At 45.6% G+C, this 23,369-nt stretch overlaps 1 protein-coding gene across 4 annotated transcripts in view; it reads left to right on the top strand.

Annotated features, from left to right (window-relative positions):
- The window catches only part of LOC107997697 (nuclear hormone receptor E75), a 155,290-nt gene that overhangs the window by 118,540 nt on the left and 13,381 nt on the right, over positions 1 to 23,369 (top strand). For 3 of the 4 annotated variants that reach the window (XM_062081718.1, XM_062081719.1, XM_062081716.1), the window contains exon 2: positions 17,364 to 17,452. In XM_062081718.1, the coding sequence (XP_061937702.1) occupies positions 17,364 to 17,452 (89 nt within the window). Of the gene's footprint in view, positions 1 to 16,373; positions 16,868 to 17,363; positions 17,453 to 23,369 lie in introns of those variants that run through there. The other variant, XM_062081717.1, reaches the window with a different exon arrangement.

Genomic DNA, 23,369 nt, shown 5'->3' with positions numbered 1-23,369 from the left:
AACAGGAAGAAACAACCCTTCATCCGCTCATGGATAAAGTAATCTCCACCCACGATTCTCCATCGGAGAAACAGAACGTAAGTGGACTAAATATCTCTCTCTCTCCTCTCCTCCATCTGTCTCTCTGGAAGAGAATTGTTCGCGTGACGGAACCAGGTGCGAAAGAGAAGTAACCCCGAACGAGAAGAGATCTCTTCCTCCTCCCAGACGTCACCCTCCCTGGGCGAGCGAGTTCAAGGACTCGGTTACACGGTGCAGGCGAGGTGGGGAGGGGGGTTAAAGGAGGAAGAGGAGGAAGAAGCAGGACGCGAGGATGTGCAAGGGTAGCCGAGAGCGTTACACCTAGGTAGGGCATTGCACCGGTGCGACGATGCAGTCGAAGTCTTTGCCCGACGCTCGCGGTGCAACTGCAAAGAGTTGCATTCGCGTAGCCGCGTGCAGTGACCCGCCCTACCGTTAGGACGGCCCCGAGGATGCGTTCCCCTCTTCTACTTCTTCTTCTTCTTCTTCTTCTTCTTCTTTATCGACGGTGTTGGTAGTCTTCTTCTTCTTCTTCTTCTTCTTCTTCGTCGTCATCTTCATCGCGAGTTTTTGCTTGTTCTTCTTGTTGGTAGCCTTGGTCCTTTCCCTTCGTGTTCCTCGTTTTTGAAGGTATGTCGCTTTTCTGCGTCCCCGATCGAGGGATTCTGGATCTCCTTCGATCGATGCGTTTTCGAAAGAGGAAGAGAAATTTGTAGAGTGGTGAAGAGATGGGTTTTTTTTTAATTACTTTCTTAAGGAAAAGAAATGTGGAGCGAAGGGGGGGAAGGAATATTTTCGAAACTCGTTTCGAGGATTATCGATAACGGAGATAAGATGGAAGAGTTAAGTGGTATAGTTGCAACGTTGGCGAGAGGGAGATTCGTTCTTCTCGATTGGAAAGGGATATGGGATAGGAGCCTGATATCGAGGCCTGATAGCGCATATTGGCTCGGATTGTTCTCAGTGCGTAGAGGCAAATGTGAAAGACATTCGTTGGAGAACGGAATGGAGGTAGAATTTCAAGTGGATGAAAAATAGAAGGAGTTTAAAAGGGAGAAAGAATAGTGTAGAAAAACATAATTGGAAATTTTAAATTTTATTTTCAGTTTCAAAATATCCCCGTCGCGATAACGACTTTAATTACCGTTAACTACCGCAACAAAAATTCGTTGGAGAGCTTCTCGCTCGTTATTCGACAACCAACTAACGGTCGATCGACGTGGTGGCTGTACAAGCTCGTCCCCGCGCTTTTCGAAGCGGCTCTTCTCGGCTCCTTCACGGGTTGACAACCCCGTGACGCTTTATCTCCGTTCGTTGAATCGTCTCGCTCGCGTCTCGCGGAAACGCATGATAAAACCGCAGCCATGGAAATCGCGCCGCTTTCGAGCATTATCGCGCATCGTGTGTCGGTGGTCATGTTCGACTCGACGAGGGCAAAAAAAAGTCCAACGATCCCAAACAATAGATATACATAGATCGCATCCACCGAGAGAAATCCGTTTGATCGAGCGTTTAAATTTTTCCTCTTTTTAATCCCTTCCCTAAAAGGAAGAAAAGGTTCGTTCTTTTCAATTTTTCCGTCCGTTTGAAAAAATAAAAATACCATCCCCTCGACCCCAAATGTCTGGATCCTTTTTTTTTTGGATCGAAACTACCCTCGAAACTACCACCTATCCCAAAAAATTGTATTACATTCCAAATTAGTTCTCGAAGCCGATTCGAAAGCACCGGTTGCACGCGATCGACGGTGGATCGTTGCCGATTTTTCCACCCTCTCGCGCAACCCTCTCGCGGTTTGTCTGCAGGTGCTTCGGCGGATGAAGGCGTCTCGGTACCGCGGGTGGGGGGCGGCGGAGGGAGGTCAGTGACCGTTTTCCATGCTGGTAGGGGTCGGCGCACTCCCAAGATCGGCGCGTGTGCACGTGCGTGCATGTCGGTGCAAGACGCGCGCCGGTGCAGTCGTTACACTCCCACGTCGCTATGCAGTCCCGTAACATTCGCGGAAGCCGTCTTCTCCCTCCCTCCCTCTTCCTTCTCCTTCCAGCACCGCTTCTTCTCTCCTTCCTTCGCGCCGATACCCTCCAATACCTCTTCTCTTCTCTTTTTTTTCCCCCTCGCTTTATTTTCAACCCTTCTTCTTCCTCTTTCTTCTCTTCTGGCCACACGCTTCGAAGATTCTGTATCTCGTTTCGTTGCTCGCAATAGAGGGAGAGAGAGGGAGAGAAAGGGAGTATATTTCGCGAGGGTATATACGGGCCGATTTTGACTTGGCTGATGCATCCGAGTCGATCCGAGCGGGGTGCATGGGATTGCTCGCGCAGTTTTTTGCGGAGCCCTTCTAACCGGTTCATGGTTCTCCTCTTTTTTATTCTTGCTCTTTGCTTCTTTTTCCTTTTCTATCTCGTTTCCTTCGTTTTGGAGATTTTACGGGATTTACGAGGTACCGTGAGAAGTTTTGGAAAGGGTTTTTCGAGGGTTGGAGGAGAGGTTTGAAGGAGGTTGTTGTTTTGGAGGATTGAGTTGTTGAGGGAGAAGCGAGGGTTTTTGACGAGGGTTCTTGAGATTAGATTATTTTTTATTATCAAGGAAAAATTTTGAAATTAAAGTTTCGAATAATATTGAGAATATTGAGGTGATAGGGGGGAGGGAAATTGTTGCAAAGTTGGGAAAAGGAACGGTATGGAAATCAGTTCGCCGATACGAGTGTTCGATAATAAAGAACGAAAGATTGAATAATAAATTACAATGGCAGTTGGAGTGGTAATGGACGGCATTAGTTTGCTCTTTGTATTTAAGGGTTTATTATTCTCGAAGCAGTGGAAACGTGAAATTTGCGTTCAATAGCGGAACATATTCTTTCTGCACGCGTAATAATCTGACATATACCGATGAGACGTACACCTTCCACGGTTGCGTTAAATTTCAAATTGCCATTTCCATTTTTACGCCATTTGTTTTTTACGCCATTGTTCTGTCATTTTCTTCACTCGTCCTTGACTAATAATAAAAAAAAAAAATAAATAAAAAGTAGAGAATTAAATTCTCGATATTATAATTTCCAAACGATCTTTCTCATACCTCTTTCCAATTATCTCTAAAAATCTCGAATTATTATCATTTAAAATTAAAAATTCAATATGAGTAGTCCTTTCTCCTCTCTGATAATTCTTTCGAGAAAATAAAACGTTATCGTTTACTCGCACGATATAAAAAATATAACATCGCGGAACGCTATCCGATCTAAGTTCCAAAAGAAAAAGAAGCAGCGAAAAGAAGCGAGAGCGTTGGAAACGAGAGAGAGAGAAAAAAAGATATCTTCAGGGTCATGTTTACGATCCGGTCGGGCGCCAGGGCTGGCCTAGGTTTCCTTTCAGAAACGAGCCACCTCCCGTGTCAGCGTGGGCAAGAATTACGATTCCCTCGGATCGAAGATCGATCGGCCGAGGCCGGTTATGCAAAGGCCTCATTAATCGCTTGCGGACTCGTTCTCTGGGTCAACGCTCCGAGGACGGCGACTCGGCCGGCGCTCATTGTCTCCGGCGTCGGCTCAAGGACCGTGGCTCGTTCAGGGTTTCTCGCGGTTCCCGGGATCGATGATCGTCGGAGGATCGCCTGCCTCTCCTCCTCTCCTCTCCTCTCTCTCTCTCCTTCCCTCCCGTATTTTTTCCTCTCTGTCCCCCACCACGCTATCTCGGAAGGAGAGCCGCTTCGTATAATACGATCCTCGAGATCGGATCGAACTCTGCTCACGCGGAAATCGACCTTTGCCGCCGCCGCCGCCGCCACCGCCCCCCTGAAGTAAAAATACGCCTTCCATTAATTTCTTCTCCTGTTAACGAGTGCCGAAATATATACACGTGTGTGTGTGTGTGTGTGTGTGTGTATGCGATGGAATAAGAGGTTTGATTTTGTTTGCGAGCGTTTGTTTGAAGATCGTGTTTAATCGTTAATTGTATTGAGTGTAGGTTTGTCGTATTATCGTATATATGGATCTGAAAGGATAAGAAAAAAGGAGGAAAGAGTTTAGAAAGTTGGTGGGATAGGTGTGTAAGAATTTTTGAAGGAGGAGTGGGAGTCAGAAAATTAAAACTAGAGTCTCTCTGTTGGCTCGAGGTTCTCCTTGATATTCGAAGCAAATAGAATGTATAATTCATCCGGTATTTATAAATGTACGGCCGATCCTCGCTGGGCTATTAATCTTTTCGAAGAATCGTTAGGCAATCGCACGCGGAAGTTGTGGGCGACCTTGCGATTCGGCAACGACCGTCCCTAAGGCCGTCTAGACGTACGTGATGAATCGGTAGTTCCTCGACGTAATAGTAGTAGCTTTCGTTCGATCCATTCTTTCTTTTTCGATCGACATAGATTATCAAAAATCCCCTTAAAGAAATTTCCAAAATTCGATTTAAAAAAAAGGAAAATAATGTTTCTCCTGCTAATGTATCGCGAACTATCGTCACTCTTTCGAATATTTCCAATGTATTCAACAATTAACTCGGAATGAAAACTTCATTGTACCAGTTGCCCGTTCAAATCCTCCTAAATATATTATCGGTCGTACATCACTCCCCTAATAAAAGTTTGCACGAATTTCGGGAAGAGATCGATCGTTTAACGGTTCGTTAGTTGGGAATCCGTCGTTGACCGCCGAAAATATTGCCGCTTCGTTGTCCCCACCATTCCACACCCACCATGAAGAATCGTCCCTTTTATCTCGGAAGGAGAATCCTGCCGATCCCCTCCCCCTTTCCGCGATTTCTCTTGCGTTCTCTACCCCTCACTGCGTTGTTAATGCGATTATAGAAATTGTTGTTTGCCGTTTGCATGGTTTAATCAAGTCGAATGTCTGTTTACCGGGGGATTATCCAAAACAAATTTGCATACCGTAAGGTAAATCCTGCTGGATAATCGTTCGGGGAAAATGTTCTTTCTCAAACAAATTTGAGCTAATCTGGCCAGTACCGATACGAATACGAAATCCCTCGAGTACAGTCGCGTTTTTCATCGTTTGAACAGGGTGGGTACGATCGTGCCCCTATAACGTGACACGGTGTATACTCGGAGGTTTCAGCGTAATTGGGAGACAATGGCCGGCTCGTTACGTTGCGGGAATTCTCGTGGGCGTGGCGTGTACGGATGGAAAGGGTTAAGAAGTCAATCGGTCACGGAGGACGAGATCGTAAATTATAGTGACGAGCCCATAGAGGCTGGAAATTTCACACTTGTCCATGGTTCGTGGTACCGTCTTTTTCGTGTATCTTTTTCCAAAGATTCTTTGGAGTTTTTGGAATTTCTCTTTTCCCAGTCACGAAGACTTTTGGACTTTTGGATTAATCGTGTAGTCAAAAGTATTTTGAAAAAGAAATGCAAGATCGAATTTTTAAAAGTATGAATGAATTTTCGTTGGAACTTTGGCGGAGGATATCTGTTATATGGGGGGCGAAAAAAGAAGGGAAGAAAGTAAAATTAAAACGACTATTTATTTCTCCCCGTCGAAAAGTAATAAAATATATTTTCGAGGAAAGAAAAATGCAAAAATACAAAATGAAAATATTTCCCAAGTAATGGCGATCAACAAGTAGGAGCGCGTGGCCGGTTGTTGCCGCGTTTCTCCTCGTTTTTCGCGACTAATCGGGAGAGGAAAAAGCGGTTTACCGCGGACGTCCGTGAGACGAGTTAAAGGAGCGGAGGAAGAGGAACGAAGCGTGATCGAAGCGGCGACGCGAAGCAGGCCACTTCGGGGCCGCGGCTAGTGGCACACGTTCTTCTCCTTCGTTCCTCTCCTTTCCTCCACCCTCCCTTCTACAACTCCCCTTTTCTCTTCTCAGCACTTCCACCTCTTTCCACTCTGGTATCCCGCTTTCGTTGACGAAACGCCCTCTGAAAAATCTTTCCAAACAAAATCGCCCTCTCCTCGAATCAATAAATTCGACTCTTCCCGTTTCTTTCTCGATGAAAAAGGGAATATCTCCTTCTAAATGTTCGCTCGAATCGACTCGAGGAATCCGTTCCAGAGATTCGTAAGACCGGATTCCGAGTGCGCGGGTTTATTTTTAAATGCGCGGTTACGGAGAGTGGCGCATGCGCGTGGCGCGAAATTCGAAGCGGCGACCGTGGCCGTTCCATTTCAATTATCCGAGCCGAGGCTGTTGTCGTTGAGGCGTGGAACAACAACGTCGCGAGTAACGAACGAAACGAAACCGTGGTGGAGAAACTCGGTGGGATGGACGGACGCATGTGCCGCGCGCGTGCAACAAGGTGATCGAACGGCCTGGTTGCCTCGCGTTTGCAGGTCGCGGCGCAAGTCGTCCATCGGCCGACCTGCAATCGGCAGGCGCCACCAGAGAAATTACTTTTTCCATTTTTCTTTCGCCGTCGGTTCGCTCCGACGATTTCTACAACAGTGGCTCGTTGCTTGGACGTAGCATCCATCGAAATCTTTCTCTTTTTTTCTTTCTTTTATTTTCTTATCACCGACTCAATGTTAATTTTTAGACTATGTACGGTAATTGTTCTTGGACGAGAATCGAGGACACTGTTCGTTTCAATTAATTCCTGCCAATACCTGCCTCTTTTATTTCAGTATCGATGAAAGAAGATTTTTAATTTTGGAGAAACTTGATATAGCTCGTTACAATTCGAGCAACAAAATTGATTAAATGATACGGTTATTCCCCCTCCCCCCACACGTATAAATACTCCAATACACCCTGACCGTCTACACGCGTTGCACTTTTTCGCAAACCGTTATCTTAACTACGAGTATACCAAGCTCGTAGACGAACCTACTCCGCGATACAGACATCATCAACACTCTATCCATCTCTGTATAACGGATGTCCCGATATTATCCAGGATCGAATTCTCCCTATAAATTGCAATAATAATGGATACAACGTAACAAAAAAAAAAAAAAAAAAAAAACTCGCTCAACTAGAAGCCAACTCGACTGACACTGAAAAATTCCACTTTTCCAGATTCGAGTATTTTTATTGTGCAACTCTCTCGTCACCTCTCGTCCCGGAGAAGTAGCTCTCGATTTCGGGCCTCTCGGACGATTTAATTCCGCGGCTGGGCCCCGCTCCTGGGGAGGAGAGATTACCGAACCCGGTTCGGTGCCGTTGACACAGATCCCGGCCCATTGCGGCGAGATATGATCGGGGACACGCGTCCCGTGAAAAGAATTACGCCACCGGAGCGCGCTGTGCATCCTAATAAGCGCGCAGCCGCCTCGAGCACGTCCTATCTGAACGCAGCTGCTCCTCCACGCCCACCGAAACACCTTCCGTCTTCCTCCAAAGTCGCTTCTTCTCGCCCCCTGGCTCTCTGCTCTTTTTCCGCTTCCGCGTGCCGCTCCCTCCCGCTCTCTTCCTTTCCTGTTCCTCCTCCTCTCGTTTTATTCTTATTCCGCTTTCTTTCTTTCTTCAGGGGTAGGTGCGTCTCGGTAGGCGTGCGTAGGCGGGGGACAGAATGATAGAATTCTGTCTTTCCAATTCTTCCTTTTTTTATCGGTATCGGTGTTTCGACGAATGGTGTTCGATCAGCGTGAACAAGGCTGGTGCGAAAGGAGAAAATCGAAATAATTTTAATGAATTGTAGAATTGCGTCGAAATATCGAAAATTATCCAAAGGACAAGTATTTTCATGGAAAAATAAAAAGTTCGAAAATTATTCAAATGCAAATATTGCAAGTTCTCATGGAAAAATAAAAAATTCGAAAATTATCCAAATGCAAATATTCAAAATAATCATCGTTTTATGAATTATATAATTGGACAAAGTTCCAAGTTCTCATCGAAAAATCGAAAATTATCCAAAGTGTAAATATTCAAAATAGTCATTATCCTTTTGTGAATTACACAATTGAACAAAGTTCCAAATTCTCGTCGAAAAATCGAAAATTATCCAAAGGACAATTATTCAAAACTCATCATCGTTTTATGAATTACACAATGAACAAAGTTCCAAGCTCTCATCAAAAAATAAAAAAGTATCCAAAGGACAATTATTCAAAATAGTCATCATCGTTTTATGAATTATATAATTGGACAAAGTTCCAAGTTCTCATCGAAAAATCGAAAATTATCCAAAGGACAATTATTCAAAATAATCATCATCGTTTTGTGAATTACACAATTGAACAAAGTTCCAAATTCTCGTCGAAAACTAAAAAATTATCCAAAGGACAATTATTCAAAATAGTCATCATCGTTTTATGAATTATATAATTGGACAAAGTTCCAAGTTCTCATCGAAAAATCGAAAATTATCCAAAGGACAATTATTCAAAATAATCATCGTTTTATGAATTACACAAAGTTGGAATCTCGCATCGGAAAATTACCGAAATACTCAAAGCGATCGTGATCGTTTCTCCATTTCTTTCGGAATGGAGAGCGTTCTATTCCGAAACCTCTATCCGTCTACGAAGCCAGCCTCGTAGCGGTGTTCCCAAGTGGATCGGTGGTCGATCGTCGCGCGCACACGCGGTGCGCGCCGGCAAGTTATATGGTTATACTTCCGCAGTGGGCGCTATAGGGCAGGCTATGGGCATAACGGTGCGCGCGCCGCGTCACGCACATGCGTGCGTTGATGTCACTGAACCTGCACCACCAGCACCAGCAACAGCAACAGCAACCGGCCGGTAAGCGCGAGCAACGCTTAACCGCGGGCTCCAACCTCGCGGACACCGCAAACGCGCCCGCCACCGTTCTCTTTTCTGCACGCCTTCTGCCGTTTCGAGATTGCCACCTTATTATCGCGATGTGTAATCTCTCTCTTTTCTCACGAAAGAACGGGCCACGACGGGACAATGGCGGCCCTCGCACGCCACCATCTGTCTCTCTCTCTTTCTCTCTCTCTTCCAGCGAATTTGACCATCTCTCTCTCGATTTTTCAATTCTCGATTCTGCTGCTATTGCGTGGCATATATGTAAATGGATACGAGTTGGTTGTTGTGGAACGAGAAGAGTTTCGATCGAGATTTGATTAAGATTGGGAACGAGATGAGAAGGAGTCGTATGGATTGATAGATTTTAGTTTACTCGGCTCGTTATTCATTCAAAGGGGGTGGATTTATATAATTTTGTTGTTGGAACTCTCGTTGGAACTTTTAATGGAGCGAGTTCCCCCGAAATTCTTCGAGTTGGTGGAGGGATAGGTGAGACAGGATTTTGTTCTCAGCTCTCTGATGATAATGGAGATCGATAGGTTAATATACGAACTTTCTTGTGTTGACTTAGAAGATAGACGCAATTTCGTGGAATAACAGGCCGTGCGTGGAATCTTGAAATAGGTGAAGTAAACAGGAAGACATGAATTAAACGTAATCACATACATCAAACTCGCATCTTAGTTTTATTCTTTGGTCAAACTGTTACATTATCCTCGTCGGATATTAAAATTCGAGCATTTTTATATGTTCTCTAAGAAGAAAAAGAATTTGAAGAAGAATGGAGAAATTGTTCCTCTCCGTCAATAATATTCAAAACAATCGTGTTTCGATAAAAATCGACGGAAAGTTACCCAAACAATGGCTACTCGACGTTTTCTTTTTTTCTTTTTCTTTTCAGACTATATAGGCACCACTATGATGTTACGTTATTTAATAATACGGCGCGAAGGTGTACACGTTGATAATTGCACATCGATAAACGATAGTCGCCACCATGGTCGTCAATCTGATGATCTAATAGCCATGAAAACATGAGGAAGCGATCAAAGAGAGATGGATTTTGTAACGGCCCAATACCGAGCAGCCAGTATTCGAACTACCATGCTGGATATAATAATCTATAATAATCCTTGAATATGCAACGGAATCTTAGTCGTGGTTACGATCGATCTTTTTTTCCGAATTTTTTTTCCTTCCCTTTTTCTTCTTTCTCCTTCTCTCTTTAAGATCGATCGCCTCTCAGAAGATTGTTGCTAATGGAAAGGATCGATTTGTAATTGGATCTAATAAACGAGAAGACAGGTGTATCGATGGGTATGACAGCCGTTTAATTTTCTATTCCATTACACGGGTATCGAGGAACGTTGTATGGATAGATATTCTTGTTTGTATTAAAATCTTCTCGAGATTCTTCAGATTCTTCTTTTTCGTCGATGCTATTTTTATCTCTTCTGGAATTATAAATCTCTCCGCACAATATCGATCGTCTCTCGATCGAATAAAAATTCATTCAGAATCCGAGGTGGATAGATATTTTTTTCAAAACTCATAACCCAATAACAAATTTCTCTATTCGAAACGATTCAATTCGTAACGAGACGATCCTTCGCTCAACCCTTGGATCACGCTCGTTGAAATAGCATCCATCCTCAAATTCCTCTTTTCCTTTTCACTTTGCGCGCAAAAGAGAGAGAGAGAGAGAGGTGTCATCCTCGTAATCGATGCACGAAGTTACTCCAGTTACCAGGTGTCGATGATCTAGGAAGCTGCTTACGAAGGCAAAACGGCCGGTCGGCGACCGGTCGTTCAGTGCCAAGGACACGGCAAGGTAGACACGGCACAATGAAACCCACACCATCGTGGAAATTCCTTCCAATTATGCCCGTTTACATTTTTATCTCGCAACTGTAGCGCCACCGCACAGCGCCGCCACGTCGCTCCCCGGGAAAAACAGTTTAGGTTAGCCGTGCGCGATTGTCTCGGTTTTTCTCACCGTCTAACACGGCGTGCCGGTGCAAATTCCTCGCTGACGTTTACTGCTTATTGTTTATGGCAATTAACGTTCCCGTTTACGAGGCTGGATCTCGTTAAGAAAACGTTCACCAACCCCCCTCCAGATCGAAAATGAACTTTGTTGGATACACAAGAGAAGAGATTCGCGATCAGGTTAATTAGAGTGATTCTTTTTTTTTTTTTTTTGGATCAGAATTTTTAAATAAATTTTCTTGGACGATGAACTCTGGATGTGGAAGGGGGATTTTTATTCTAGGAAAATGGATTTATTGAATTTTTCGAAGAGAATATACGGGAGAGATGTAATAATCTCGTTGCTTCGTCAACGTGTCGAGGTATGAAGCGAGGTCTTTCTTCTGGTTAGCCAATATTTCCGGTCGATGAGGCCGGAAGTTTTCTTGATTGCGGCAAGAAGGGAGCGTACCACGAGGCGACGCAACCGTATTCCCGTTCTTTATTCTTTCTTTCGAGTCTTTGCGTACTTATTTAAAATATATGATTGAAATTAATAACAAAGTGTTAATCCTTGTTTTAATTTGAATTACGGTTATAATAAGAGAGCAACGATTGAATTTAAATATCGTCGAATCATTCCACAACAGAATCTCGTTCTCTCCTGTCTATAAATAACTCAATGTCCCAATGACTGTGCAACAAACGCGCACCGTTTATCACCGTTATTTTCTAATCGAAGCGAAACATTAAACCAGTCAAATTTTATTATTGTACCGATGCGTAACAAATTTTGAAAATAATCGATCAAAGTGATACTCGTAAAAACAATTAGTATTTGATTGATCCAATCGTCCAGCTCGATAACACCTTCGCGATAAATATTTTCCAATCAATTCACCGTTTGATACCAGACTTGAAGTCTGGAAGAAAAATTTAATCGCCGGGTACACGTAATAATCTCTCGATGGAGCGCATTCTTCTCTCAAGTTCGATCGACAAACAAGCGGCCATTAGCATAATTGGCGGCCAATGGTCGCCCGATGACACAGTGGATTACGACGATACCCTCTGAAATTCTAGGGTACAGGATTCGAGGGAAACACGATGACGAATCCATAAATGTTTCTACCTTGCGGTTGGAAGGTCATCGACCAACCGGATAATCGTTCGTATAAATTTCTCGGGATAGATTATGCGAACGCGACACGTACCCGCTTTCGACGCGATGTCTCTCTTATTGTTGGATCGAAGCGGAATGGAGTTAAACGACCGCTCGCGTCGCGATTCCAAACGCGTTTTTATTAAGTGAAACGTTTGAGAGCTCGTGAGAGGAAATTTTTCGATCTATTTTCTCTTCCCTTCTTACAAATATCAGTCAATTTAATTTGGGAATTTTGTTCCATCCGAGCCGACGATCAATTATTACAGATTATTATTAATTTTGATTTGAACAGGGTTGAAAAGGAGAGAAATATTCGTATAATTAGTTCAACCGGGATAACTAGCGAGCGAAGGTGGAAACCGATTCCACGGCACAAAAGGCAGGAAGTATTTGCTTCATGATTTGAGAATGTTCTCGCGTGTCTATAATAAATAACATGGGTGCGCATTATTGAGCCACGCCTCTGGGATCTTTCTTCGTTCGTTATTCCTCGAAACGGGATTTTTTTTCTTTCTGAATACAACAACAACTTTTAAATTTCGCGCCAGCCCGATAAGGGATTCTATTACATATACGCGGAAAAATTTGGAAAAAATTTCGTTTTCCAGATAGATTATCAATTATTATTCCTCCTTATAAGATGGCAATAATGCCGACACGTGCGATCGCTTTATACCAACCGATTAAAAATAGATACCACGCGAGGGCCATGGTGTATTCGTTGCATATAAATGCGTATCGCTGCAGGTCGCTACCCGATTTCAAGGAAACAGCTTCGTCTGACCTCCGTCGTCGCCGGCTATTATATATATATATATATGTATATGTTCGAGGTCCAAGTTTGCTTCTTCGATTCTGACAGAATTTAGCTTTTAGTGATTTCAATCCATAAATTTTTGCCAATTTTTTTCTTCTCCTTTGTTAATTAAATTTACGAAATCTGTAGTAAATAAATGTTAACATCCATTTTTAACGATGCTTGAAAAGAATAACAGTTTTTATTACGAAATAACGGAGCAATATATCCAAACTTATTATCAATATCACGGTTTAATATCTTTCATGTTTAAGTATTGTTTATTTCGTTCAAATCGAGGTACAATTATTGGAGGGCAGGAAAAGGCAGGAAAAGTTGAAATAATAGCCGACCAATAAATCTCCCTTCAATGTCAACTTAGCGACTGACCGTCTCTCTGGTCGAACAAAGGTTCAATAAATATTAATAATCCTACAATCCTAGCTGGAAAATTGTCCAACGCCTTGAAATCCGTATCGACACCTATATATTTATATAAATATTCTCCAAGAAATCCTATTCGAATCTATCCTAATAATAAAGAGCGACACGAGGGAAGGACAAAGGAATAAACGGGCAAGGACGAGTGGCGTTTGAGAAGGGAAGATGAAAAGAGAGGAGGGGAGAGAGAGAGAGAGAAAAAAAGAAAAAAAGGCAATTTTAACCGAGGAAGGTCGTCACGGTGGACAAAACGTCGTGGGCTCGTAATAGCGCCGCAGTAAAATCATGAAAATAAATTATCGCGTTGATTATGGTGGGACGTTGACTCTCGAGTCTTGTGACACCTCGGAGGCTGTTAAGTCCTCTTGTCGAGTGGCTGTCGCGTACGCACCTTGAGGAGAGAAAGTTTTCCGTTTATGCGTTTTACGAAGCAGCGATAAACGGTCGAAAGCAAAGTGGAGGAAATACGTTTATACGTTACGAGAGGATCGTCTGTCCGCCTATTGGCTTAAAAGGATCTGGAGGGGAAAGGGTTGTGGAGGAACATTCTGCCTCTGTTTGGATTTCCAGCTTATTGTTGATCGACGATCATCCCCTTTTGGGGACCTTTTCCCCCCAAAAATATCGAGTTTCCGCGCTCTGCGTCTTCTTCTCTCGGCGGTGCGGGGATACGACAATGGGGGCAACTTCCGGTCCTCTTGATGGATGGATTTACGCGGGGAAAGGGGAATAGCGTGCGCCCATGACTTGAAAAAATTTTTACTTTAAATACGTTAAAACATCGTATACAATTTCGTGTCTCCTTGATAGATGAATACTTAACGACCTCAATTTATTCATCCATAACGACTCGGTAGGAGGGGGGATATATGAAAGATGTATATATGTCAGACAATGTGGAACAAGGCAGGAATATTTCGAAATATATACATACAGGTGTCAATTTGTAATTTACACGTGTGAATATACGAATCAAAGGACAGGAGGAGACGTCGAGAGATGGCTGTTATGAGAAGAGGAAATAATTATAATTTCTTTGTTGATATATTTCTTTTTTATTATCATACAATATTGCCTTTACTTTAATTATCTTCATTGTCTCGATGATAATTTTATCACACAGGATATAAATCTTCCGCCTCTTCAAATTAATTTCTAATTATCCAACTAATCGCGATCGTTCGATTTCGATTCAATTTTGTCTCGTGATAACGCGACCGATAAATGGAGTAAAGCGATCGAGTCAAAAGACAAATCAATCTTGCGTGGGTGGCGAACAGGTGGCGAAGCTAAGCTAAGCGTGGGTGGTTGCACAATGCAGCCCTGAAAGCGAACGCTGCGGCGATAAATCGCAAAGTTGCAGATATATAATCGAGCGTCGGCGAATTTTTCCTCCTCGATCCTCGAGACAGAAAATCGAGCGCTTATTTGCCCGCGATTAACTCGGTTCAGCGGTAAACCGATCCTCGACGACGAGGCTGAAGTGAAAAAGAATTCCAAAAAGGTGGTGTCTAGTCACGAGAACGACGAATCGAACAACGAAATGGAACAAAAAAAATCTCGAGACGATTTTGTTCGAAAGCAAAAGCGGTTCATCGAACTTGTATCACGTTTTTTTCATCGATGCACGCACGTGCCTGCTTCGACTGCGCGTAATTTTCGCCCAAAATTTTCTATCTCTACGATCGAAATCCTGTGGCCGATAAGGAAATCCTCGCGAATTGGAAGAGGAAGTAATTGGAGGCAGGGGATGGAATATTAAAACGCTGTACGTGGGAACGAAGATTCTAACCTCGCGTGTTCTGGCTGCGATTCGTTTTATCCATTAAGACGCGAGCAATCCGTGGAACTTATATGTATATATATATGAACGCGATGTTATCGAAACAAGAAGAAAATAATTTCCTTTGGACGACTACGTATCGAAGAAAAAGAAAACGGCAAACGGCTTAATGAACGAGAATCTCCAAGGAGATTAAACCGGTATCGCATTATACGGGGCATTGTTCGAATATCAACAACACTTTGTACAGCAGTTCGAACCAGTATCCCATTATATACCCGAGACGGTCGGAAACCCATTATTATTACATTCTAAAGAAAGAAAAATCTACCTGAGCATCGCCATCTTTTCACCCTTGGTCTTTTAAAATTTTATTACACCGTATATACATCGATCAATTAAAACGATTCGACGCATCGACGTATATAAACCCGAGATGGCCCTAAATCGAAGATAAAGTAAACATCTATATAGACACACGCACACACACATATATATATATATGGAAGAAAAGAAGAGCGAAGAGGACAGACTTCCTCGTGGGATGAAACGGTCCGGAAAGAATATGACGGAGGGCCGATGGTGGGACGAGGACAGAGAGCGTCGAGCGAGGAAAGCAGAAGAGAGGAAGCAGGCAAGGTTAGAGGGAGAGGCAGAAGGCGAAACGACAGAGGTGTACGGTCGCTGGAGCGAGAGGGCGCATGGCCTTGGCCGCTGCTGCGGGGTAATTCAGTCAAGGTTTCGGCCGATGAACTTCCTCCGACGGGAGGAAGGAGAGCCGGCCGGTAGAGGTCCGCGGCGAGTGGTGGGGAGAGGCGGCGGCCAATCAGGAGGGCGCGCGGCCCAGCGAGCGGCGACGCGATTGGCCGGGCCCGTGACGCCGGTGCGCCCGGGCCCGCAGCCGCTTGTCAGTGACCTCCAGCATTGAAAATACGATGAACTCTCTCAGGGGGGCTCTGTAAGAGCGCACCGGTGCGCTGTGTGTCCTCTACTACATACTAGGTAGCCAGGGCGTAGACATTGTAGATGGTCGAGGCAGGCTGGCAAGCAGGCAGCCACATCAATCCCTCCCCTCCACTCGTGAAACCGGCGTCGCTCCGAGTAAGGGCTGCACGGCCCCCAGGTAACCAACACTCGCCAGCGCCGAACTCCAGTCAGACCAACGCGAACCTCCCTCGAGCGAACACTTACTTTCACTCTCTCTTCTCCGCGCCGTTCCCATCCGTCCCGTTCTTTTCGTTCTTCCCTTACGTACGTTCCACAGCTTCCTTCCTTCTTCGCAGCTCCTACACACTCGCCTCGTCCACGCTTACGCTATACACGCGCGGTGTATAACACGGCCGAGGTGTTGGTCGGTCGCCACAGAACGCACCTGCCCTTCGTTTCGGTAGGTTCTCGGGCGGAACCGAGTGGTGTGTTCACGTGTGCTCGCGGTACGATAAACTAGACTGGAAGATAAGGAGAGAGAGGAGGAGGAGGAGGAGGAGGAGGAGGAGGAGGAAGGAGGAAAAGGGAAAGGAGAGGGATATATAATATATAAAGGAGGGATTTTATTTTTGGATAATTTTCTCCTTGTTTCCTTTTTCTTCTGGTGATGACAACCGAAGAAGATGTGAGTTAGTGGTCAGTGGTGATAACGAGGATAGGAACGTTAGTAGAGTGAACTAATGCCGGTCCTCGGCTCAGTGAAGTGGCGTGCCAAGTGGATGATAAATCGAGGAACTTAATAGAAATATACCGTCGGATCGTTTGGATCGGTCTCGAATATAGGATAGACCATGATCCTGACACCGGACAGCAGCGCGCAGGCCACGATGGCGACGTCACCGGCACCTGAATCCCCCATCTCGAGCATATCTTCCCACGGTTCCCGCGCGTCCAGCGTGTCGCGCATGTCTTGCGTATCTCAGGGAATGTCCAGCCCTTATCACGTGGCCCAGTTGCCGCATCACCTCAGCCCCAACATGCCTACCATGGACTCTACCGTTTCGTCGGCCAAACCTGAGCCTGAATTGAACATAGGTACGATCCGACCCTTGTCGACGAAACTCATTAAAAGAGTTGAATCGTTGCTGAACGTTCGAGGAAAAAAAAGAGAGAAGGAGAAAAATATCTTTTCGTATTATCCTAGTTTCCAACTCCACGCTCTTTTGCAAAGAAACCTTTTGCAAGCAGAATTGGAAAATTATGAAATCAGGTTCCACGAGATACCCGAGTATATTGTATAGGGTGGTCCATTAGTCTTATCTGATGGTACAGAAAAGAAAAAAAAAACGATCGCGCGTCGTGACAGTGGAGTGAAAGCAGAAAGTTGTAACACGCCGATGCTGTAACCCGCCGCGAGAGAGGAGAAAGTGTTCTTCTTTCTCTCCCACCTTTCTCCTCTCGGACACGCGCTCTCACCACGTGGAGAGCAACGCGAACATTGACATATCGATAACACGCGCATGTATCTATATGCATATGTACAGTGTGGACAGTGTGTAACCCTATTTTTCTTTTCTTCTTCTAATTGCAGAATTCGACGGGACCACAGTATTGTGTCGCGTATGCGGGGACAAGGCGTCCGGTTTTCACTATGGAGTACACTCCTGCGAGGGATGCAAGGTGAGTGGAAATTCGAGCTCGCGACACGCGACACTCCGTCTTTGACGTCTTTTTTCGATCCGTTTACAAATTTTCGCTTACGACTCCCTTCCTCTTCTTACGAATCTCATTTTCGAGTTTCGTATATATATATACCGTGTTCGCGAATATTTTTTTACGCGAGGTATTTTCGATACTTTTTTTTTCGTTTCATTCTTTTTGAAGAGGAAGAAGAGGAGAGGAGATTTTAAAAGATTGGGATTTAAGCGTGGAACGAGAAAGAGTATCGAAAATGTCGATCGTGAGGCGATGTGGCCAGGAAGTGAACGGAGCTTGAATGTGAATGTACGATGCGACCAAGGCTACGGAGAAGCTATCGACCGAGCATAGCTCGACCTTGTACACGCGGAAATCGCGAGACCATTCGAGCTTGGTCCTTGACGTTGCCCTCCTCCTCGTGGACGAAAAATCTTGCCAAGGTCTCTTTCTTTACAATCTCAAGAATCGTTTTCCTGAAATAACACTCGTCATTATTCTTTTTCTTTTCCGTTTTTGTCTTTTACGATTCTTTTTATTCAAGATCACAGATATTTCTCTTCCTCGCGTGTGTACGATATATATAAACTGATTTATATAAGCTGATTTACAAATTTGTTTAAATTGATCTAGATACAATATATTTTAAAAATATTTTTACGATTGGAGAGAGAGAGAGAGAGAGAACTTTGGAGAATGGAAGGGAACAGGATACGGGGTCGTATTCGATGATCAGATTTTCCTGGAACATGGGTAAGCAAGAAGGGCAGGAAGGGACAATAGCTTCGCGGGCGGTTACGCAAAAGGAGCGGAAAAATGTGGCGAAATTTCAGTTTAGAACGTTAACCTTCGCGTGAGAAGGATGGGACAGGTAGCAAGTTTTGTATCGGTGGTTTTCGTGTGGCCGAGTTTTAGGGCAGGTATGTGCAACGCGGAGAAGAATGCACATCCGTCCATGCAACTTCCTGTCCGGCTTCCCCGTCTCTTCCCCCTTTTTTCTCTATTCTTCCCATTCGAATCGACTCATCCCTCTCTCGAGGGCCATTTTTACCCGAGAAAAGAGGAAGAAAAAGATACGTCTATTCTAAAAAAAAAAAAAAAGATATATCTGGTGTGAAAGAATGTTTCGAAGGAGAATGACTCACTTTCTGGAAAAAAAAAAGTAAGAAAAGCGTGTCTCCGTGCAACGAGGAAGGTGGAAGAAAGAAGAGTTCTTTTCCCGCGAAACCTCGAATCGAATGTAAATCGTTTCCCTCCGAGGCTGATAATTACGCCCCGCGAAGGCCAACGTCCTCGTGCTCGTCATTGTGCGACTTCAAGGAGGCGCGTGGTGGGGGCAGCACAGGCCGCGAATTCGTTTTAGGAAGTGGTAGAACGTTACCCCCACCATGGCCATCTCTACTCCCACCACGCCGGCCGGGGACCCGTGGTGGGGGGCACTCCGCCAGGTGTTGTGAACCGGTGTGCCGATGCTCGCAGATCTTCCTCGTCCGTCGAACCGATGATATCGCTTTCATCTTTCCTTTTCTTCGCCTCTTCACCTTTTACCTTTTCTGTGATTTTACATCGTTGTTCGATAATATTTGTATCTCTCGTACGCACGAGTTTCGGCTTTCAGAAGACGACTTTCAACATCTTTTGATCTTTTGCAAAATTCATATAGAAGTCGGTCATTACTCCAACTGACCCGACGCAACAGGGGTTTCGATTCTTCCTTTCCAATGGCATAACGATGACTTTCCCCTGAGTTAATCCTCTCGATTCGAGACACCCTAGGTTCCATTTGCCCGGACGAAAGGAAAGAGAGAGTGGAACCGCCACAGGAATCGCCGAAAAGCCAAAGAGATGATGGCGGCCCACCACGGGGAGAAAGAGAAAGTGTCTCCGTTTAAACCCCGCTGATGACGTTGCGGATTTTTTGGGCACGAAAATTCCGTCTCTTCTTCAACTCACCCTCGATACCTCGAAACCAGAGAGAGAGAGAGAGAGAGAGAAAGAGAGGAAAAGAGAGAGAGAGAGAATCGGAACCGGGCAACGACATTCCTTTCCACGATTCAAGGATTTTTCCGTCTAGCCTCCTCTCCTCCCTCCACTCCTCCAGGGAGATTCCTGATGAGCAGAGCGATCGGAGAAGGAGCGGTACGAGCCTCGGGCTGGGTTGACTGGGTCAGTAACTTATGGCCGTAGCGTAACACACACAGAGCCACTTTACGGCAAACGAGTCGACGTCGAGTGACCTAGCCGCTAGCGGTAGAGACCGTCTTATGGGTACTGGAACACGCAGCTAGGGAACCGAGGTGGAAAGGGAAGAGAACGCGGAAGAGTGTTGGATATCTTTAAGACTAGGTCGCTCGGTCGCGCTGCTGTTACACTATTTCGCCATTCCACCGGCTACAAGCTACTTTTCCTCGGCCTCTCTATGCTTCTCGCAGTCGATTCGTTCCAGGTTTACGAGTATTTTGACGTTGCGTCGAGTCGGAATCTGTTTCGCAAAGTTGGCGAATTAATCGTCAATCGGGACGAGGATCTTGAAGTTAATTAATTATAGAAGGATGTACAATCTTTCGTGGCGCGAAATGGAATATAATTTGGATATAGCAGGAGACGATGGATCGATCGATAGGTTAGGTCACGCCGAGTCCCATGTTTTCGGAATGGAAAAAGTGACGCTGAAGATGGCGGTCGTTGTGTGCCTCGCACTGGCCCAGATATCTCGGCCAGGACGTTGCCCCCCACGACACTTTTCGTGCACGCGTCACTGACCTGGGCTCACAGTTTTACGGCACGAGAGAGATTCGCGGCGCCGCAATCGGCGGCGGGCCACGATAAAACCGCGATAAAAAAACACGTCACTCGGCCGATAGGGGGTAACCTACTCGATTCACGTGTATCAACGTTCATCCGAATCTCATCTCCCCTCGATATAGTTATTCTATATTTATCCCTCTGATTCCTATCTCCCCCTTATATTTAACAACCCTTCAACAACCCTTTCTCCAACAACTTCTTCAACTCCATAAATTCGTTTTCAAATTCGTCATCCTTCCAGAGATTCTCCCTTTTTATCCCAACAAATATATATATATATATATATATATAATATCCACTCGAATCTTTCCTCTCCAAATAACCACGTGCGCACGGATATCGAACAGGGTGAACAGTCTCTTTGAAAAAAACTTGGAGAAAACTTTGAAGGAGGGAAGGGGAGTATATATATATATATATACATCTCGGTTTTTATTTTCGCGTCGATGTTCCTCTTTAAATCTCCCCGCCGCCGCCGCCGCGCAATCAACGGTGGAGGTGCGCGTCGACTCTTTTTCCGGAGGGTTGAAACCAGGCGACCGGTGCATTAACCCTCCGGTCGTCGACCCCCGAGCCAGTTACGTCACACGCTCTCCCCCTCCACCCCTCCGTGCGCCAGCGTACACCTCCCCACCACTCTCCTCCCCCACCCCTCCACGTCGCTCTCCCTCCTCCTCCACGCCGCTCCCCACCCACGGCCACCTCCATCCCCCCTCGCCCCCACCACCCCTCACCACCTACCCGATTAACCGTCATTTTTGATGTCGTAACGAGTCGTGATCTCATTTTCATTTGATTGCGCGGGTATTTCGGTGCTCGGTGTTGGGGTTACTGACCCCGGTGCATCTACTTTAGAATCGGGTCAGCCGCTTATTATCGTGGTAGGTGTTCTCGCTCGGCTCGGTATCTCCGGAGCGGCAACGCGCCTCGAGATAACGCCCCGCCGCGTCGCGCGGAATCGAACGTCACGATTCTCCTCCCTCCTGCAGCCCGATAAAGCCACCCCCGTGAAACACGACACCCCCCTCCCCACGCTACTAACTGAGCTTTCCACCGAGCAAGCGGGCAAAATTATACATCAGATTTTTTTTTTTTCTTCTTTTTTTCGTAGCCCGATATGGCTACGAGGGTATCGAGGTGATCAGGGGGAGAAGAGGATTTATTTACTCTGTTTCTCTTTCGTTCCCTCTTCTTCTTTTCTTTTCGTCGTAGACCGATGTGGATCGTGGAGAGTGTTTTGGGTTGATTACCTTTTTTTCTTCTCGTTTTGATAATACGATAAATTGACTTTTTTTAAGGGTTTTTTAATATTTTCCTTCGGTAACGGAGGGGGCAAGGAAGAATGTCGAAGAATCGGTCCAATTTGTAAATAGATGGATTTGTAAATTGAGATTGTTGTTGTCGAATCGAGCGAATCGTTAATTTTTTTAAATCGACACGCCATTTATTCAAGGTGTCGATAGATTCGACGAACCGTGAAGAGATCTCAAGCTCTGTGGAAACGGAAAAATAGTTCGAATAGCTGGCGACCTCGGCGATCGACTTCCTTCGGGTATCGATGCCCGGGGAATAGAACTGTTCGAGGTCAAACGAGAGTATAAAAGCTGATCGGCCAACGGCACCATTTCTTTTCGCCCCCTCAGCAATTTCCCCGCATTCCCTAATAACTCCTCATCCCGTCCACGTTAAAATTCACGTTTCAAAATTCTTCTTATACCCCACAAATATCACAAATATCCTATTTTATTTATTTCAAATCCTGAAACGCGCGACAGACAATCGAAACTAAAGTAATTCATTAACAATTTCCTTCCCTTCGAAACCTAACCTAACCTCTCCAATTTTCCACCCTCGTTATCGCTCCCTCGTTGTCGTCATCATCGTCGTCATCATTATCATCATTATCATCGTCATCGTCGTCGTCGTCGTTTCTGACCTCGAGGATCGGTGTCCGGGGAACGCGAACGAGCTGCGAATTCTTGGGGTCGTAGGTGCGCGTCGATGCGAGCGCGCGCTCGCGGTTAATGCCCCCGAGCGTAGCAGAGAGTGTCGCGGTGTTTCGAGCGAGAGCGCATGCGCCCGCACGGGCGCGCGCATTATGTACGTCACCGTTACTCCGTTTCGTGTCCTGTCCTCTCTCTCTCTCTCTCTCTCTCTTTCTCTCTCCCTTCCCCCACCACGCTATCACTCGTCGTACTCTCACGACACCTCTCTTTCTCGCTCCTCGCCATTTTTTCCTCCCTCTTGCCCCCTTTCCTCGTCACTCCTTCTCTCCGTTTCCCTGTTCTTCGTTTCCCGTCTTCGTTGTGTCCCCTTCGCGGTCCGCCGTTTCGCCCGTGGGAGCAGATACACTCACCTTCCCCCACCATCCCGAGGAACGTTCCATCCCCCACCAAACCGAGGCACGGTCGCGCGCTCCGGTCGTTGGCCCCGCGACCACGTCGTGTGTATATCCCACACTCTCCTTACCTACATCTGTATGCGCTCCCGCGGCCTGCTCTCCGCTCCAACACATCGGCCGCGCAGATGCAACACGCACGCACACCGCCGAGCCGTGGCGAGCCGCGCGAACACGCTCCTTTCGCGGAAAATAAAAGCGAACACAACCGGTGAACGTGACGCGGGACACTTCGCCGAGGCCTTTTCGACGGGTTCGACGCTCGCGTGCGAATTCTTTTTGAGGGGGGTGGATCGAGGAGGGGCAGGGGAAGGATGGATTTTTCGATGGGATTCTTTTATAGATGGGGGCGGGTTTGGGTTCACACCTGAGTGGAGGATCGAAATGTGTACGGAGAAGGGAGGAGGCGAGTAGAGTAAGAAAGTTTCTCGAGCGAAAGTTTCGACGATTATGGTGGTAGCTCGTTTTCGATTTTTTCTTTTTTTCTCTCTCTCTCTAACGTTCTCTCGTTAATAATATCCTGTCTTGAAATTTTCTCTCGATCTTTGTTTTTCTCGCGTGGAAAATAATTTGGAGAAGGTGTTTTTGATACTCGTTGATCACGGGGGTAGAAGAAGATACACAATGCCTGTGACACAATGGTGGCGCGTGCGCCGACCATACACGTACACACACGCACACACACGTAAGTTGTGG

Source organism: Apis cerana, linkage group LG11, assembly GCF_029169275.1.
Source record: "Apis cerana isolate GH-2021 linkage group LG11, AcerK_1.0, whole genome shotgun sequence".
Classification (NCBI taxonomy): Eukaryota; Metazoa; Arthropoda; class Insecta; order Hymenoptera; family Apidae; genus Apis; species Apis cerana.
Note: the sequence above shows the minus strand (reverse complement) of the source record. Positions and strands in the feature narration are given on the sequence as shown.